General features: G+C 36.9%; 1 protein-coding gene across 1 annotated transcript in view; it reads right to left on the reverse strand.

The window, feature by feature from the left end:
* Positions 1-661: 661 nt before the first annotated feature.
* Positions 662-19823, reverse strand: part of ZNF236 (zinc finger protein 236) — a 67369-nt gene continuing 48207 nt past the window's right edge. The window contains exons 24-33 of the mRNA XM_042868912.1: positions 19456-19601; positions 18092-18335; positions 17516-17695; positions 16473-16625; positions 16043-16233; positions 13794-13925; positions 9264-9461; positions 7706-7835; positions 1303-1479; positions 662-842 (exon numbers count right to left, since the gene is read on the reverse strand). Of these exons, the coding sequence (XP_042724846.1) occupies positions 715-842; positions 1303-1479; positions 7706-7835; positions 9264-9461; positions 13794-13925; positions 16043-16233; positions 16473-16625; positions 17516-17695; positions 18092-18335; positions 19456-19601 (1679 nt within the window). The 3' untranslated portion in view covers positions 662-714. The remainder of the gene's footprint in view (positions 843-1302; positions 1480-7705; positions 7836-9263; positions 9462-13793; positions 13926-16042; positions 16234-16472; positions 16626-17515; positions 17696-18091; positions 18336-19455; positions 19602-19823) is intronic.

Here is a 19823-nt window from a genome sequence, read left to right on the forward strand (position 1 = left end):
CTTCTATGTAGAAACAACCACCTGCCTCTGTGGTTGGAATGGAAATGAACATGCTCTCTCTCAAGAGCATAACTCAAGAAAAGCCATGCATTCATGGCAATTTATTTCAACATTCTGAAAATGCACTAACAAAACAAAAATAGAACCTTTTCACGTGCCTTGTAAAAAGAAAAGAACTACTTTTGCTGCATGCATCTAGTTGTAAAAAGAAAAGAACTACTTTTTACTGCATGCACCTACTTGTAACATTTTGTTTCTGAACTCAATTATTTCTTTAAATAGGTAAAAAGAAAGAAAAAAGAAAGCTAACAGCTTCATGGTTTTCCCATGAAGTTATTATTCCCCTCCTTTAAAAATTCTACTCTAGTATGAAGTTCCAGTTCATTTTTCAAATAGATATACTGGCTGTGAATTAAAAGATGAAACTGTATACAGCATTACCTGAGTTCATTCATTCACAGACAACTTAGCACAGATTAAGTGATGATTTCACAATATTTTTCTACAAGCTTAAAAAAAGGACATTGATTCTTTTAGGTAATTTTTGCAAATAATTAAAAAAAAATCCTATAATATATTATCTTATTGTTAATATTTCCAATGCTTGAAGTTTCAACTGTAAAATCCAACTTTTTTTCCTTCTCTGAAAACTTCTTTAGAGAAACCCAAGTTCAAAAAAAAAAAAAAAAAAGTCAGCTTTCAGACATCAAGGTGTCATCGAAAAACACTGCCTATATTTTGCCATTCACTTGACGATTCTTGTACCACTTCCTCTAAATTCAGAGCACGACTAATATCTTCCCCTTCTTGTTCTTGATTACTAGCAGGTTCTTGCACAGGACCTACAAGAAAAAAAGAAAATGAGTATGACTAGATGGGCAGTGTAAGACAAATGGAAATACGCTGAGAATTATTACATGTGAATAAAAAAATTACACTCGGAAATCTGTTATGCAACTATTTCAACAGTGGCATCATACAAATACCACAGATTCTACAGATGCTATTTAAAAAAAACATTTTGGGAAAAGCCACGCACAACAGACCAATATAAGCAATTATTCCCCTATACTAGGTTTTGAACTTTCTATTTTAGCAACAGAGGGCTCCACCACAACCACGGAGCCATAAGCAGTTACCCATTTGTTTCAAAGTGTTATTTGGTCGTGTTCAACTATTAGCTCACCAACTCCTCAGCTTATTGATGTCTAATTCTTCAGTGACTTAGGGGAAACGTTTTCTGATTTCCTAATAAACCATGCAGCTTCCTGTACTTGCCACTGCTAACACTGTGCTACATACCAGTGTAACCATGAGCCCGTTTCATATGAAGTTTCATATTGCTTTTCTGTGTAAATCCCATTGCACAGTAATCACATTTATAAGGCCTTTCTCCTGTGTGCTTTTTCATGTGAACTTGAAGAGCACTCTTCTGGTTAAAAGCCTTTTCACATAGCGTACACTGAAACGGCCGTTCCCCTAAAAGAGAAAAACGTAATTAATGTTCATTTAAACATATAAAGTTCCAAATTCAATAAAATAATTAAGACCACCTAGAAATTAAGTAGACAAACAATTTGTTTCCTCGTGTCTCCCTCAAAGTGCTATAACTCCACATAATCACAAAAACATCCTAAATGAAATATCAGAATATTGACATGAATCTTAACTCATCAATACTGTTAAATTTCATATTCGAATTACATCAAAGCAAACTATTTAATAGAGATTTTAAAAATCTTTTTTTTTTTTTTTAGCCAGTATGACTTTTCTGTACTTGAGGGGACCATCACTGTCTTACAACATTTATGAGTAACAGAGATAAAACAATATTCTAAAGTTAACAAAGCTGATGTCTGTAAGAAACTAGAATGCTGAATGTGTTAAAATAACGCTGGTAATTTTCCAAAGGACTCACAATATTAGTAATTTTTTAGTAAAGCCCCCACAACTTCATCATCATAACAGTATTTCAACAAGTATCTGAAATGACACAAATCCTCTTCTTTCATTACCCCTGTGCTTCACAGATATTGTAGCTTCTCAGGCTTAATGTAACTTCTCAGGCAATCAGTAAAAGAATATTTAATGCTAGTAAATCATTAAGTAAGCTTAAAAGTATTAACTAATTAGAGCTACAGGTCAAACAGTAACAGAAAGAGCGCTTACTGTTGTAAACACCAAACAGCACCAACAGTAGAGTAGGAGAAAGGTTTCTGAGCACAAAAAAAGCTGCCTACGACAATGGCCTTTCATTTTATCTCGCTTGTCACTGCTCTTCTTACCAGGGAGTACAGCTGCAGCAGAAAGTAAACAGGAACAGAAGTTCCTCTACTTATAAATAAAGGATTTATGTATAAATTCATTCAATAATTCTTTTGCTACCAGATATGTCTCAAAAGATCTACTTGCTGGAATGAAAACATGACAAGCAGAAGATGTAAGAACAATCTGGACCTATCTCAGACTCAATTCAAACACAACATTTCGAACAGAAATCAGATCTCTTGGCAAACTGAAACACAAGAGAATTTCAGCAATAACAAGAGATCACTACAGTTAATTCTGCTTCTTCTTCCTTTTTAATACGAAAAAAGTATGAAACCAATATGAGCATAAAATTCTTCCTAGGCTTGGATACTATTCTTTTTGCTCTCATCATCATCTCTAGTTACTCCCTGTTTTCTGAAGGGATGAAAACACTACTTCAGTTCAAAGCACGCTTGGAGAGATAGAAGGCATCTAATAGAAGTATATGGACCTAACAGAAGCATATTTCTATTAGGATGTCACTCCAAGAGGACCTCAGATGCTTATGTTACAGTGAAGCAAATAATGCTCAGCTACTTAAGATAAGCAAAAGGAAGATATACCTGGGGAACAGGCAAGCTGAAAAGGGAAGATTACTGTTCAGACTACAAATCAATTCAGCTAACAAGTACAGGAATACATTCTTGCATCTTGAAAACAAAGCTTTAAATGTATTTCTACTTTGAATTTTCAGGGAAAAATCAGCTAGGCTTGCAAAATATTGTTTCCACATACCTGCCTACTAAAGCAATTCTCAGATGTGGTCCATAAGAAAGATTTTGGGAAGATTGTTCTGATAAATCCGTTCAAGAAAGTGATCATTACACAGCCTTTCCAACAAGGCTGACAGTATCTGCATGCAAAGGATTGTTTCAAGGAAAACTCAACAAATTAAGTTTCACGGCATTACAAATCTCCAGTGTAGTGCAAAATTATGGTCAAAGCCACACTCACTTCAATACTCTGATTAAAAGGAACTACTTTAAAACCCAAGCTCCTCCCTTCACTCAAAGTTCTGCTTTTGCAGAAAAGATGCTGACGTTTTTTCTGCATGTACAGCATGCAGCCTGTCATTATTTTTCTTCTTAAGATTACACCGTAGACAAGAAAAGGGGCTCTTGATCTAGAAAGATGAACTGCAGCACAAGTGTTCTTTATTTTTGTTAAGCATGATTTCACTAATTTGAATTTAAAATGTTTCCACCAACACTTTCAGTTTTCTGCTCTAAAATAAGCAGCCATTTCGGTGCTGTGTAAGGGATTACGCCATATGGCTTCTTCTATCAGAAACAGAATCATTCACTTCCCTCTAATTTTTGCAGTGTTTATCCAAACTGCTCTTCACTGATAAGTCCTGAATGTATAAGATGATTAAAGGATGCAAACAAAGAGACTCAAGTTGTGTAGGGGAGATTTCAATTGGATATTAAGCAGAATTCATCCACAGACGGGCTGGTTAGGCACAGGGAGAAGCTGCCCTGAGAGAAGTGGAGCTTCCATCCCTGCAGGTATTTAAGGGAAGTGCGGAAAGCTCTAAAGGATGTGGTTTAGTGACGGGACTCAGTAGGTCAGGATGATGTACGGACTTGGTAATCTTCAGGGCCTTTTTCAACTCAGACGATTCTGTAATTTTACTCAGAGAAGAAAATGTGTTTTTTTTCTTTGGACCATGAATTCAGTAGGCACCGTGTATTATAAATTATTGTGTTTAATCAAGATAGGAATCTCAGTTTCTCACAGGCAAGGATCATTCCTTTAGGAAAGCCATTTGGTTTAGGCTTAACCTCAGCTGCTCTTACTAGGCTTTTTTTTTTTTAATCAATCTAAAGACTTCTTTGCAGGACATTTTCACTTGCTTGGTCTTCAGAGATTTTTAGAACATCCCCTTTCGAAGGAATGACTACCAGGTTTCAGCAGCAGGTGAGCCCACAACTTCAAACAACGAGACAGAAAATAATTCAGCAAGGACTTACTAGCTTGTGGGCACTCCCAGCTCCGGAGTGCTCATATAGAAGAAACCCAAAAATATCTGAAGATTTACTGAGTAAATTACAAGCAATTCCAAAATAGAAATAATTTCTTCTATGACGGTGCAGATTTATTAAGAACAGATGTATAAAGGGGCTCTGGTCTTTTCAAAGCCCTCCTGAAGTGGCATTATGCATTATAATGGACAGCATGAGCCAAAGCAGGAAGGAAGCTGCCTTGTTTCCTGTTATCAGACTATTTGTGGGATTCTTACAGCACTGCCTTTTATTAACATCTGAATTATTTAAGCCAGTTAAACAGAAAGCAAGTTATTATGGAATTTTGAAGGCAGTTAATCATCTTTGACTGCAACTCCTGCCTTTCTCTACCTGCCTTCAATATAACAAGAACCTTCCTTTCTACCACAGTAACCACAAAGAAGCTGTACTCCCTTTCTTCTAGTTTTACTATCAGAAAGAACAGTTGTCACTCACAATAACTTATATTCTCTTTGGGTAAGGTATGGAGGAATGAAAGCAGGCAGCCCATTAGATTAGAATGTACAGGATTAGCAGAAACCTCTAAAACATGAGAACAGCTGTACCATATCAGCTTACCCATCAGTCCTCATCAGGACTTAATGCTTATTTGCCAGGAGTTGTTTTCCTCTAAGTGAATGACTCAGCCCACTAATATTGAAGTCTATCCTATTACGCGTGCATTGAAAACTTACTCCTCAACTGACATAAGGAGGATCTCATCCCTTCCAACCCAACACACACCCTTGATTCTTTATCTCCTTTTTACACCCCTATCTATCCATACCCTGCCACTGCACAATCTCTGAAGCTGCTCTTAGGATTCCCAAATCTCAAGATTTTCTTAGCAAAAATATCTGAAACATAAATTAACATGTTCATGAATCCTCTTTCCATCCTCCTATCCTTTTCTGTTAGAGTTCTCAGCAGAGCAGCAACAGAATGAGATGTGCAAAAAGACACAAGCAACACCTGGACCTTCTGATTCTTAGCTGCCTGATAAATGCTAATAACTCAATTCTTGCAATTATTGCACCTGATTTACTTTTGACAGTATGCAGAATAAGCGCTGAATTAGTCAACTGGATTAGCCAAACTCATTGTAACAGTTCAAGCAATGTCACAGTGGGCTGTACATTATATAGGTCTGATCTAATTCATCCACAAACACATGGATTCCTGAATAATTCTCCTCAAATTCTTTTTTCATGGTAAAAAGCAAGTCACAGGCTACGTTCATTTATTTACAGACTTCACGATACACGCCAAAAGCCTGCAAGAAAGTACAGACAGATAAGGTATACCTTGATCTCAGTAACTGCTTATACACAATGGTAAAAATGAAGTATTCTAACCCTAATCAGAGTCATTCATCACCCAACAATCTTTTTTATCTTCTTTTTAAATAGTATCACTGTTACACAGCAAGTTAAAGCAATTCCCTGTGGCAATGTTATGCTTCCAGCTTCATCTACTTCCCCCCCATCTTCCATTGGAAATCATGTCATTTATTATTCATAACACCACAATGCAGTCTTACATGTAGACTGAAATTCCACCATGTTAAGTCCTTCATGAACAAAGAGCAGAGACAGACACAAATTTTAAGAATCTGCTATAAATATGAGAAAATAATGAAAAGGTAACAAGTGTGTAATGGGATAATCTGATAATCTAAATAATCAGTACAAAGCAATGGTCCTCACACATCAACAGCCTACCAGAAGTCACATAAACAAAAAAAAAAAGAATTTAAAGATGCTGCTCTATGAACACTCAAGGAACATATTCATTCCTCTCAACATTTGGCACAGCCATGTTAGAACGAATGAAAATGTGTGGAATTTTGAACAGGGAGAGAAACGCAGGGATCACATGTTGTTTAGAGATGGGAATAAAGAGCTCAGTGTGGGTCATTTGGTGTAGAGAGGGAAGAGGGAAACAAGGAAGGACAGACATACAGATAAGGGAAGTAACAGGAGGAGACAGGGAGATTGAAAGAACACAGTTTAGTGCGGCTCAAAGTCACTTAAGTGTGAAGACAGTTTGCAGTTGGTGCAACAGAGAACAAAGGTATATATGAATGGAAGTCCAGCACGATACAGAGACATCTGGCAGCGAGTTCTGCAGAAAAGCCAAAGTAGTTCAAATGCATCTGAATAAGACACTCATTTGTTGAAGTCAGAGAAGAGGAAATTCTAATATTTTAAGATATATGGTATGAGAGCATACACAAGAAAGTTGAATATTTGGGCAAGCCTATTCTTCAGAAATACAGTACTTAGAATTACAAGACTGAATCTGTGGGTACAAAGATCCATCCAAAAGATGAAACTCAGATTATACCTCATGAGACAAGCAAGTGATGCCAACTATGGAAAAATGACAAGGTTAACAAGATAGCTTAAATGAAGAGATTAGAAATTTTGCTTTAAATCCATGAACAGTAGCCAAAAGCTACATAAGACAGTGATATCACAGAAAGAGAAAGCTCCAGCTGACTCACTGAAGGAAACAGTAATTATGTTACTGGAAGTCCTCCTATGCTACAGCATACACAGTTATATTCCTTAGTCTTCAGCAGCTTAGAAGCAACATGGATAATTTTACCCATTCCTTTTTAATTCTAGCAGACACGACAGCCATTAATTGGCAGCAGCGGTATGGAAGAAAGTAGTTGTTTCAGAGAATGACTCCAATGTTTAAAACTCATGTTGTTAACACGCACAAGGTGAAGGGGAAGGCAGATGGGATCTATTACACGTAGCTTTCTCCTTGTGGCAGGCCACAAACTGCAGCCTGAAGAGTACTTTATCAAGGGAAATACGTGTCCCCCAGGAGGAGACAGTGTAGTATAATTACAGAATAACAGTTAAAGAAAATAACTTGGCAGTAAAGAACACAACATTGTATTCTAGCAGCAGACACAGATGAACTGACTAATGGTTGAACTATCCACCAAGCATCACTTACAGCAGTCAGCTTCAGCAGTTAAGACTGTTCTTTAACATCACTGAACACACCAAGACATTTGCACATTCTCCTACAGTCTTGAAGATATCCAGTGTTTTCAAACAATGCCTTAAAACATCCATTTATCAATCTATTTCAACGACAAAATTTTCAACATAAGCTTGTGTATTCATATCACTGCTGCAGGACAGTGAGTGCCAATATATGGAGATTCTTAGTCTCACCACTAAGCATAGATTTAAACAGAATATCATGCTACTTGAGATTGCAAGTTTGCTCTCATTTTAACCTTTTTCTTTTCTTTTTTCTTTGTTATCTAAATGCAATTACCTGAACCTAAGAGCAAACACTCTGAAATATAACAGTCACATATGCATAAGAAAATTGTATGAGATGAAGATCGTTTCTGATGTTACCTGTGTGAATGCGACAATGTCTCTCCAGCTGACTTGGTTTTGCAAAAGCTTTTTCACAGGTATCACACTTAAACACCCGAGGTTTCTGGGAACTCAGTGAAGGTCCAGCCTGATGGGTTTGCATGTGTTCCTAAGGTAGCACAGAAAAGATGACATCTCAGAACCATTGAGCATAGAAAGATATTCACTTTTGAAGATAAAAGCAGATGATCTTAGTCATCAATAGAAAACACACAGAAGATGGAACCCTGCATTTTTTTCTAAAAGAGATACTTGTTTGTATATCATCTCTTTGCAGGGCTGAGGCATCAGTAGCTTTACATTTCTGAAAGCCTCTGTCAAGAAATATTTATTTTGCATAAATTAGTACTTTCACAAATTATCTGAAGATAATATAATGTTACTCATGAAAACCCAGTGCTCTTTGAATGTTTTTATCACTTACAAACATAGATTTTGGTCAACTATGTATCATAAGCTAGCACTGGATACTTTTTCTCCCTCTCTACAGTACCCACCTCCCCATCACTTGCCTGATACACGGGCATTTGTACCCAGGTCCCAAATGAAGATCATTCTAAAACAGTAAAGACCTCAAAGGAGAAGACCGCTACACACACAGCTACAGTGTCAGCATGCAAATGGAACCACTTACAACCAATTGCTGAATTACTCAAAAAGAAAAAAACAAACAAAAAAAAACACTAAGGTTCTTAAGAAACATCCTAAAAAGCTCAGAAAGGTAAGACAACACAATTTTACTAGGTATTAATAATTTACCATCAGTGAACTTAATTCACTAACACTGGGCTCAAAAAGTTTACTTCCACAAAAAGAAGTTTAGGAGATTGGTGTCTGATTTCTTCATTTTCACAATTACCAATTCTGTATTCAAATCTCTTTTTCTTTTTTGCTGAAAACTTTCTCCTAAAATATAGGTAACTGAGTTTCACAGCATTTTGTGTTTTCCCAAGAACCAATAATCTTTTTGTCACATGTGCTTGCCCAAAAGGCACAAGCTTCACAACCAAAGTATATTTCCTTAAAACATGATACTCCAGTGAGAAGAAATCTTCTGAAAAACTCTCTTAAGAAGTACTGAACAGCAACAATATAAGGGGATTTTAAAACAAATGTTTGCTCTGAAGATGTCACTTGTACTCACAAAACAGAACACCCAAAAATCAGAGCAAGGATTTTGCTCTGCATTTTACAATTACAAAAAGTGTATCTGGAAAAGAAGATAAGTAGCAATAATATATATAAGAGAACAGAATAAACACCTTTTTCTGACACCACTGTTTATATGACAGGAATCCATGTTTTTCTTTTTGTGGACAACACATAAATTAAAACACTAAAAACTTCTCCATGCTCCATGGAAGAGTTATGTCAGCATATGTTGTCATTTAAGTTCCCCCTCACAGACATCATGCACTTCACAAACTATGCATGAACAGAAAAAGTAAAGGGCTAACAGGTATCTTTCAGTAACATGACAACAATTCCAAAACAAAAGAAGAAGTTAACAGAACAATCCACTGTTATTACCAAATACCTTGAGATGTGTTGCCCGCTTAAAGGCTTTATTGCAGACATGACAAACATGTATTCTTTCCTTGCCGTGAACCTCTTTACTGTGATGCATCAACATGGTGGCCGAAGAAAAGGTCTGACTACACTCAAAACACTGGTGCACACGACCTTCTTTTTCTGCTTGATTGCTTTTAGTCACATTAGGAGAAACCTCTGTCACCTATAACGATTTGTAAAACACGGTCAAATAATCAAGTATACTCACAGCAGACTTGGTGGTTGTTCTGGATGCTGCTTTGATGAGATCAATTTTTTGAGGGTGCTTGCAAGCACCTTATCAACACAAAGGAAAGACAAGTTGTATGTAAACAAACATGTATTTCACTGCTCTCAGAATAACCAAATTTTAAGGAAACAAAAAGACTAGAGTAACTATGCTCAAATTCATTTATGCTGTAAAATCTGATGTGTCTGAGTACATAAATATTTTTTTACATCCAGTTTCATATTCCTGAGATCTCAAATGATTCTTACCAAACAAAATTCAAAGCCAAACAAAGTTCCAGAGAAAAGAAAGAGAGAGAAAGAGAGAAAACATCTCTGACATTTACAAAGGAGAATGTTTATGGTTTTCCATGTGGTTAATTCATTCATCAGGGATTCAGTTACCTTAAGTAAGCATTTTTGAGCTACTAACACAGTCTCACAAATAACAACGAAAAGCTGACAGGGTCTGGGCATGGTTTTCCTGTGTTTCACTTTCCTCAAATGAGGTAACATGAAACTTGTTCAACTTCATGGAATTTTTTTCTTTAAAAAGAAATATATGAAAATACAGAAAAGAAACTAAGTGCTAAGTGACTAATTCAGGATGAACTAAACCCGAGAAAGGTACAAAGCAGTGCAGAACATTATCCATAGTAAAAATCAGGAATAGTAACAAAATTAGTAATGATGTAATATCAAAACAACTAAAAGAAGGGATTAGAAAAAACCTTTTATCACACACACTTATTTATACATTTCCAACTAGTTCGAACCTTTCAAGAAATCGCTGAAATGTCTACTGGTAAATTAACAGTCACCAGAAAGGAAAGTGGTCTTCATTAGTGTTACATGTTGACTGCTACCATATGGCTTCTCAGGTACTGTCACAGTTTGCAGGTGACATTCTAGTAAGCCTTATGAAATGCTACTCTGATTTATGAAAGCATATATAGATTGAAAGACAAAATCCAGTCCTAAATTTAGAGGAGAGACAATATGGGCAAGTAAAATTTTAGACCACCCATTTTCACAGAGTATGTGAACCCTGCAAAATTGTTCAGAATTCTCATTCAACCATATGAAAGTGTAAAAATAGGAAATTAATAGAATAGCTCAAGTTGGAAGGGATGCCTTGAGATCATCTATTCCAAAATTCCAAAGAGCAGGCTCACAGTCATGCCCAGACAGCTTCTGAATATCAAGTATGGAGACTCCAGGCTCTCTTGAAAATCTGTCCAGAATTCAACCACCCGTTTCACTCACAGTAAAACAAGGGTTATAGCCTGCTATCGTTTCATAGGCACCACTGAAATCAGACTGGCTCTGTCTGCTTTATTCCCTCACATCAGATACCATGCACACTGTTAAGAACAACCTCACCATCACCAACCATCATGAAGGTTTTTATCAGGCTGAACAATCCCCACACTCTGTCTCTCCTCCTGCAGCAGACACTAACACAATCATCTCTGGAGCCCTTCACTGTACTCCCTACCATATGTTCACGTCCCTATTTTACTGGTGAGTTATGACTGGGCAGAGCACTCCAGAGCATGTCCTTTCATTGGTGCTGAGTAAAGGGAAAGAATCATCTCCTACTGCCCTGCTGGCAATTATAGAGTCATAGAATGGTCTAGGTTGAAAAGGACCTCAAAGATCATCTAGTTTCAACCCCCCTGCTATCTGCACGGTCATCAAACACCAGCCCAGGCTGCCCAGAGCCACATCCAGCCTGGCCTTGAATGCCTCCACAGATGGGGCTTCCACAACCTTCTTGGGCAACCTGTTCCAGTGCATCATCACCTCCTGAGTAGAAAACTTCTTCCTAATATCTAACCTAAACCTCCCCTATCTCAGTTTAAAACCACTCCCTCTTGTCCTATCACTATCACCCATGTAAACAGTCATCCCCCTTCCTGTTTATACACTCCCTTCAAGGTACTGGAAGGCCACAATGATGTCTCCCCAGAGCATTCTCTTTCCAAGCTAAACAATCCCAGTTCCCTCAACCTTTCCTCACAGGAAAGGTACTCCAGCCCTCTGATCTTCTTAGCAGCCCTCCTCTGAACCCACTCCAAGAACTCTGCGTCTTTCTTCTGCTGGGTGCCCCAGGCCTGGACACAATACTCCAGATGGGGCCTCACAAGAGCTGAATAGAGGGGGACAATCACCTCCCTCCCAATCCTGCTCTTAAATGAATCCAAGGATGCTGCTGACCACCTCTGCTGCAAGAGCACATTGCTAACTCATGGTTAAATACTTGTTCACTAGTACCCCTCACCCCCTCCACATACAAGTCCTGCTCTACTAAGCTGCTTTCCAGCACATACCAGTGCATGGGGTTATTTTTCTCCAGGGACTGAACTCTGCGTTTCCCTAAATGGAATTTCATGACATTCCTGTTGGCCCATTTCCCCAGCCTATCGATATGCTTCTGAATGGCAGCACAACCATCCAATCCATCACAAAACTCCTCACAGTTTTCTATAATCTGCAAATCAATTGAGTACGCTCTCTGTTCTATCATGCAGGTCATTAACGAAGAAGTTGAATAGTACTCATCCCAGTATTTCAACCCTGAGGTACACCACTAGCAAATGGCCTTGACATTGTTGCACAGGTAACATCATCACTGAATGCAGCAGTTCAATCATTTTATTGTTTCTTTCCTTCTCTCTGGTGCCTGAACTCCATTATCTACAGTCTCAGCTACCAAGGGTGTTCCTGACATTCATATTTCTGATCAGTTCTTCCTTGTTTGCAATTATGAAGTCCAGCTGAACATCTTTCCTTGCTGGCTTTTTAACCTCCTGTACCAGGAATTTATCGATACACTCCAGAAGTTTCCTAGATTCCTTGCACCCTGGCTTGTTGCCCTTTCAGATGATCTTAGGTGGGCTGAAGTATATGCAAACCAGGGATTGCAAATCATGGAATTACTTAGGTTGGAAGAGACTTCTTGAAATCATCTAGTTCAGTTCCTCTACTCAAAGTGTGAGCTAGAGGCAGGAAACCCAAGACTGTGTCTGATGAAATACAAATCTTCAGATTCTTCTTAATCACGTGATCTGAAGCAAATGATTAGTATTCACCACAGCCTGATCTTCCTGACATCATTCCCCCATAAAGCCACAGCTGAATCACCATCCAGCTCCTATGCAAACCTCCATGTAATCCCACTATGGTCTTGTTGTCCTGTCCTAAAAAGCCATCATCCTATCATAGCTGTGCTTCATTTGTGTGTGTTCTACCTTCTTTCTGTGATTCCCATCAGATTGCAGACTGTATGCCTACCTCCAGTTGCATCTATCAGTGTACAGACATGCCAGAGAGGTATGCATTTCTGACAATTTTCCAAGAAGCTTGAGGGAGTTTCCTCTACTATTTTGTCATCTCACCACCCTTATGAACATAAACTTGAAGAGGGTCCGCTCTTTTCAAGCATTTTTTATGTTCAAAAGTTTCTCTCACTCACATCAGTCACAACTTGCCTACATATTGATGTCTGCTTGCCAATCCAGTGCCCCACATCTTTTGACTGTTAGTCATCATCTGCCTCTACCGTATTTCCCAGTTTAGAGATCACACAGAATCACAGAATCACCCAGGTTGGAAGGGACCTCAAGGATCATGTAGTTCCAACCCCCCTGCCTGGCAGGGCCATCAAACATACACATTTAGATCAGGTTGCCCAGGACCCCATCCAACCTCGCCTTGAACACGTCTAAGGATGGGGCATCCACAACCTCCCAGAGGTTCATGTTACCTTAATAAAATTATTAATCCTACCTTCAACAAGACAAATCTGAGCTACCCCTTCTGATAATAGTACTGACATTACTCATGTATAACAGCCTGTGGAAACTCAAAACACTTAAGTTGAAAAGTTTATACTCCATTGTTAAACCAATTTGGCTGAAAAAAAAAAAAAAACCAATAAAAAAAAGATAAAAAGATACAGCAATAGATGCTGCTTTTCCCCACAGCTCTTAACTTCATTTATTTTTATTACCTAACAAATTTACTTGGATTTTTTTTGGAGAAAACTGCTGAGTAAACACTGCTGCAGTTTGTAGAAAAACACATTATTAAATGTATTTCTCTTTTGTTTTTCAGCTCAAAACTTAAACACAATCTGGGTGATTAGGAAGTCACAATGAATCTCTTCCCAGTGCTCTTAGGAATGACATCAGCCTTCCTGCTTCAGTATACAAAGGAATTATCCAAATATTTTTATTAATAACATTCTTTACCCACAAGAGATACAGAAATATATAGTATCTACCTGATACGTTATTTCATCGGAGTTTGTAGCTGCTGAATGGGGTGTATGGCTCACCAGTATGACTTGCTGTGAGCCTGACCCACTTTGGCTAGCAAGACTGGAATCTGCAAGTATAGCAGGGAACTGCTGACCCTGTCAAAGAGGGAAGGGAAAAAAAGAAAAAAAAGGAAGAGTAACTACATTTAAACAATTAATTGCAGTCACACAAATTATTTTTATACCTCAAAACTACTTCTTTTTTTTTCCTTGAAAAATACCATGACAATTTATTTGAACAATTGCTAGAAGCATTCCTTCTCCTCTGATTTTAAATATACCAAGGTGTTACATGTAAGAACAATTGGAAGTCCAAAAAAGCAAAAACTCTAATTTTTCCCCATCCTGCATCAATTGCTGCACATTTCAGCCTACATCTTTTGCCTCTTTAGATGATGCTCTCCATAATGTTATCTTTTGCTTTTTTGTGTGGTCTTTCCACAGATTTTTCCTTTTTTAAATCTATTAATTAAACATATTTCCAAAGTACATTAAGTCAAAATATAAAATAACAAATTAAGTTTCAGAATTTTTAAAATCACATTACTTCTATTTCTGCATTACCACTAAAACTTCTACATGTGAATCTCTACATGTGAATGTATGTTACACATTACCAACCCATTTATCAAGATTCATACTATGTACAGCGTACTTGTGCAGCATCCAATTTTTTACTTGACTTAGTATTAAGAGTAGTGTCTTATTAATAAACATCAACACTGCTAAATCTACATTGTTTACATTATTACAAACTCTGAAATGAAAATATATGTTGCTTCTTTACTCCACAACATCAAAAATTCTCAACAGTTCACAAGAATCACACAAGCCTTCCCGCAACCCTTTCTTGACTTTAGCTTTTGACGACACTACAAAAATCTTACATTATGATAAGAATGAAATTAATACTGAAGCTTCTTGAGAGGTAATAGTCATACAGCATTATTCTTGTGTAACTTCTTGTAAGTTTACCTCTTTATTCATAGAATGTCTTGGGTTGGAAGGGGCCTTCTGCTTTTAACCCACCTTCCATGGGCAAGGATATATTCCATGAGATCCAAGCCCCATCCTACCTGGCTTTGGATATCTCCAGAAATGTGGCCCCCTCAGTTTCTTAGGGCAGCCCCTGTGCCTCATTCATCCTCTGAGTGAAGAATTTCCTCCTAACGTCTAATCTAAATCTCTTATTTAACTTCAAAACTGCTTCCCTTTATCCTCTCACTATTAGGCCATGTAAAAAGTCAGTTTCCATCTTTTTCATAAGCCCCCTTTAAATACTGAAAGAGCACAATACAACCTCCTCAAAGCCTTCTCTTCTCCAGGTTTAACATCCCCAGTTCTCAGCCTCTCTCTGTAGATGGGTGCACTCCAGCTCTCTAATCATCTCCATGGCCCTAATCTAGATCAATTTCCAGACAACATAATTCATTTAAACACTTATGTTGCTGTAAAGAGACCTGTTCCAATTTCTCTTCAGTTCATATGTTCTCAAGCACGCTCAAGGTAAAAGAACAATCTTATTTAGGTCTCCACTATGCAGAACCTCAAGGAAGGTACTACACCACAGTCTCCGTAACGTGTCCTATTATTAATGATTAACTGTTCCTCCTCAGATAAATTTAAAATTGTTTTTCAGTTCTCCCCAACACAGCTTCTTGTTTTGATCATACTGTCCTATCTTTTGAAAAGCGGGGATAAAAAAAAAAAAAACCAACAACTCATTAAGAATGACAACAAAACAATTTCACTCACAACAATAAAGGCAGAGATACAGACAAGGTTTAACCAGAAAAAAACACAAAGCAAAAAGATAATCATCTTCTTTATTATTTATCCTGCATGTACCTTATCTTAGGTAGATTTGCTATGAACATCTCTGAAGCATTTTTACTGTAACATTTATGCCAATCCTTGAGAAAATAATATCTACCAGCTTTACCATTAGGTACCCACAGCAAATACTCTTTACTCATCCCTGTTTTTATTTAAAGAGGAAAAAACAAACAAAAAAAAAGCTACAATTAGAAGACATTAAGTTTCTCATATTTTGACAACTTTTGCCTTCTAAAGAAGAAATTACAGCATCCATATATAAAACCAGTTTATCACAAAAAATTCATCTCAAAATTATTTTCTAAGAAAAATCCTAATTCCAGCCCTCTAAGACAATAATGCTAGCTTATCTGTCAGTTCAGAAAAACACTTCTTACCTGTGATGTGATATTAAGTGTAACTGCATCAAGACCACCTGACAACATTCCCTGAGTATCAGCAAGGGTCAAAGTGACACTACCATCTCCTCCAACTCCTGATGAAGACATGACCAAATTCTGGGCAGAAACTGTAGATTGAGATATGGGTGTTGTTGAAGGAAGGTTTGTTCCAGTTGTTGTATTAAGCTCTGGAATATATGCAAAACAAAAACAAAAACAAACAATCTACAGAATATCCTAGGGGTAGGCATTTCCTTCTTGTTCTGTGGAGTGGATAATTGAAATTGGTACAGCAATTTAAAACTAGTGAGAAAACATCTAAATCTTGTTGTTACTTAATTGTAGTGTGCAAGACTGTATTATTCCTGCCTAAAGCTTATTTTTTTTAACAAACTTATTTTTTGTTAGAAAATCACTGGAAGCATACCTGGAGCATTTAGTGAAGTGCCCTGAGAAAGAAGGTGGTCGTTACTTATAGTTAATGTTGCACCTGTACTCTGACTGTTGATGGTTGGTGCTGTCAACCTTAAGCTACTATTCAGATCACTGCTTCCAGAATTATGCTGAATAAGATCTTGACCTAAAAAGAAATTAGTCCTATTACAGCCAGAAATATCTCAACATTATTCTACTACTATACTCTATTAAAAAAAAAGTGTTCATAAATTAAAAGCAGAAGATAAAACCAAAACAAGATTCACTTCTTCACATGCATATTTTTACAAAAAACTTCAACATATTCTTAATATAGGTTCAGATGGCAATATACAGAGAAATACCTGTACTTCTTAATATTTAGACAAATATTGATAGATCTTAAATTCAAGGCACAAGAACTTCATGAAACTATACAAGCTAGCAAACTGAAGACTAATAGTTAAAACACTGGATCCACTTAAGAAATGTAATTAAACAAACATGTCTTTGCGGAAAGTGGACTGCTAATTACATTGTACATAAAATCAGTTTCCTAAAGGCAGTAAGGATAGTCTAAATGTTTTTAAAGACACCTAGAGTACTAACTACTTACTACAGTGACTGAAGAGTACACATGCAAGGATGGTCAGAACATCTATTGGAATATGTATTGGAACAGGTATGGAAGTGAATTTATATTAAATAAACTCAACCCCAATGCCTGCCTTAAGCTGCTTGCTCCTATCCCACCAGGAATTACCCAGGAATTGCACTAAGCCAAATGAGTCACAGTGAGGAAATAAGAACTGCTTACACAAACTTTCCCCCTGAGAAATATCTGTTGAAATAACACCATGAATAAAACAGGGAACTGATCTTACATTTGTACTCACTGCAATTGCATTTGGCTTTCAAAGGTAGATTTAGAAAATACTTTTGAAAGCTGATGAATATAAAAAGGAACGCAGCTGACAGCAAAAATATGCTCAAATACTGTACCAGCTAGCCTATGAAACAGATCTGGTACCACTAAAAATCACTAGAAATACCAACCAGATATTGTAAGAGTGATTTCTTGAGGACTTCCTGATGAGCTTGCAGTAGTAGAACCTGTAGCATGAGCTAGAACTTGACTCAAACTGGAATTATTTATGGTCAATGTTATCTCATGTTGTCCATTTGAAGATGACACCATACCCTGTGAAGTCATGACCTGAGAGATGTCCTGTGTACCTAAATATAAAAAGGTAGAACAAAAATTTCCATGAATATCCTTTCTTTACAATATATATTTTGTAAAACTACAATTACAACATTTTTTTTTGAACTAGTATGAAAGACTTAGCCAAGGTAAGACGCTAAAACTTGCAATCTAAAGGAGAAATTATTTCCACAGTCTAATTTATTCCTCTACAACTTAAAAAGCTTTTGTATTCCTAAAAGCTATACATATTCTTCAATTTTGTAGTACACATTATGAAAACCTTGTATTCAAAAGTGATAAAGTTGCAGAATTTGACAAATACGCTGTTACAAGAAGCATATATCCAACTTACTAAACGAAGTATTAAAAAAAGTGAAAAGTTGATGCTAAACAATTCAAAGCATAAGACTAGTGGCACTACTCACCACTAGCACTAGTCGTCAGCACAGACTCTTGCTCAGATAGGGATCCAATTGTCATGTTAGCTGAAGATGTTACTGTAGGCTGCAAAGACAGGCCTGATATAGGCTGAATAACCACGTTAGCTGGCACTGCATTTTCCGCTGTCTGGAGGGAGGGATTCTGTGGAGCCATACTGGGATCTCCAGTTAGTTGCTGAGCAAGTATATTACTCTGCTGTAAGGTTTGCTGTAGAATGCTTGGATCAATCTGAAAAACAAATTCTCAGTCTGATCAATCTGACTTAATAAATCTGGGTTACATGAATATTTATAACAAATCCAGAATTCAGAAAGGTGCATTTGGAATATATACTATTTAAGATTACTATTAAAAAAATTAAAATTTTTGAAGTATCTATTTGTAGGATGCCTATTCAACTTCGAGGTTCAGGAAATCATGATCACAGCTACAAATAGGCATACTGGGTATCTACTATATTGGCATTTTGTAGTGTCTTGCATGCAAGGCTTATTGCTCACAAATCACTGAAAGGAGCAGAAGGGAAAAACACCATCAGAAATGATCTGTTTTTCAGTCTTTATGGGTCCTAGAAGTCCCAGTTCACCAGAAAATATCTGTTTTCAATATTTAAATACACACTGTTTTCTTTGGGATGTTCGGGAATTAAGGGAAACAAAACTACAGTTTCCTTTACTTTTAGCTATAAACATTTTAAGTAGACGGACTTCAAATGAACCAATGCAATTCAGACGATGATCTTTCCTTGACCTAGGAGTTGGACATAGAAGTCACCAGAACTCTTTTCCTCAAAACGAGTCTCTGAAACTAATCAAACCCAACCAATTTCATCAAACGATTCTTTCATGTCATTTTGAATTCTCAAATTTAATAATTTCACTTTCTTTTATGTAAAGTATTTCTATTGTTCATTTTACAAGTTCAAATGGCATTTGAACTATGAGTCTAAATGTTTAAAACTAGATAAATAACGCAAGTGTCATGGTAAGGAAAATTCTTAGTAACATTTGGGTTCTTCTGTTTTGAGGAGGGTGACTGGGAGGGGAGATGTTGCTTAAAATTTTTTTTTTAAAATGAAAAGACAAAACGCCATTAAAAGAAAAAAAAATGGATTTTAAAGAAATCTGTCAAAATCCCAGAGAGGTAAAAATCCGAAAAACTTGAAGAGAAAAAAAGCCAAAACAAAAATCCCACCATGAACCTAAGCTCTAACATGACACAACTGAAACAGCATGGAACTGTCAGATGTCTCACTCAAAGGTACTACTTCAGAAGTACATATACTCATTAAACTTCCTTCAGTCTTCAAACTGATTCTATAAAATCAAATAAACTGAAAACAACCTACCTGTAATGTTATGTTGTTGATACTAGCAGCATCAATTCCAGAGATTTGAACATTTTGTCCAACCAGATTAGCAGCAAGTTGTAACTGTATTCCTTCAAGAGTGGCCAAGCTACCATCTGTCAAGGACACAGTTAAGTCACCTCCAGCTACCAAAGAAAACAGTTGCATTATGTTTTTCTTTATCATTACTGACCGTCTCTTTTAGCTTGCTTATTTTTATAAACAAAATCAATACAGAAACTACACATACACACTTCTGTGCGTCATTTCAACGTTCTGGCTGGCTAGTTTAAAATTTAATAAGTTCCATGTCATTTAGGGATAGTTATTATTTAAACAGTAGCTGGCATCTTACAAAATAAGAACCA

Source organism: Lagopus leucura, unplaced genomic scaffold, assembly GCF_019238085.1.
Source record: "Lagopus leucura isolate 7727_CA_CO unplaced genomic scaffold, USGS_WTPT01 Super-Scaffold_100002, whole genome shotgun sequence".
Taxonomy (NCBI): Eukaryota; Metazoa; Chordata; class Aves; order Galliformes; family Phasianidae; genus Lagopus; species Lagopus leucura.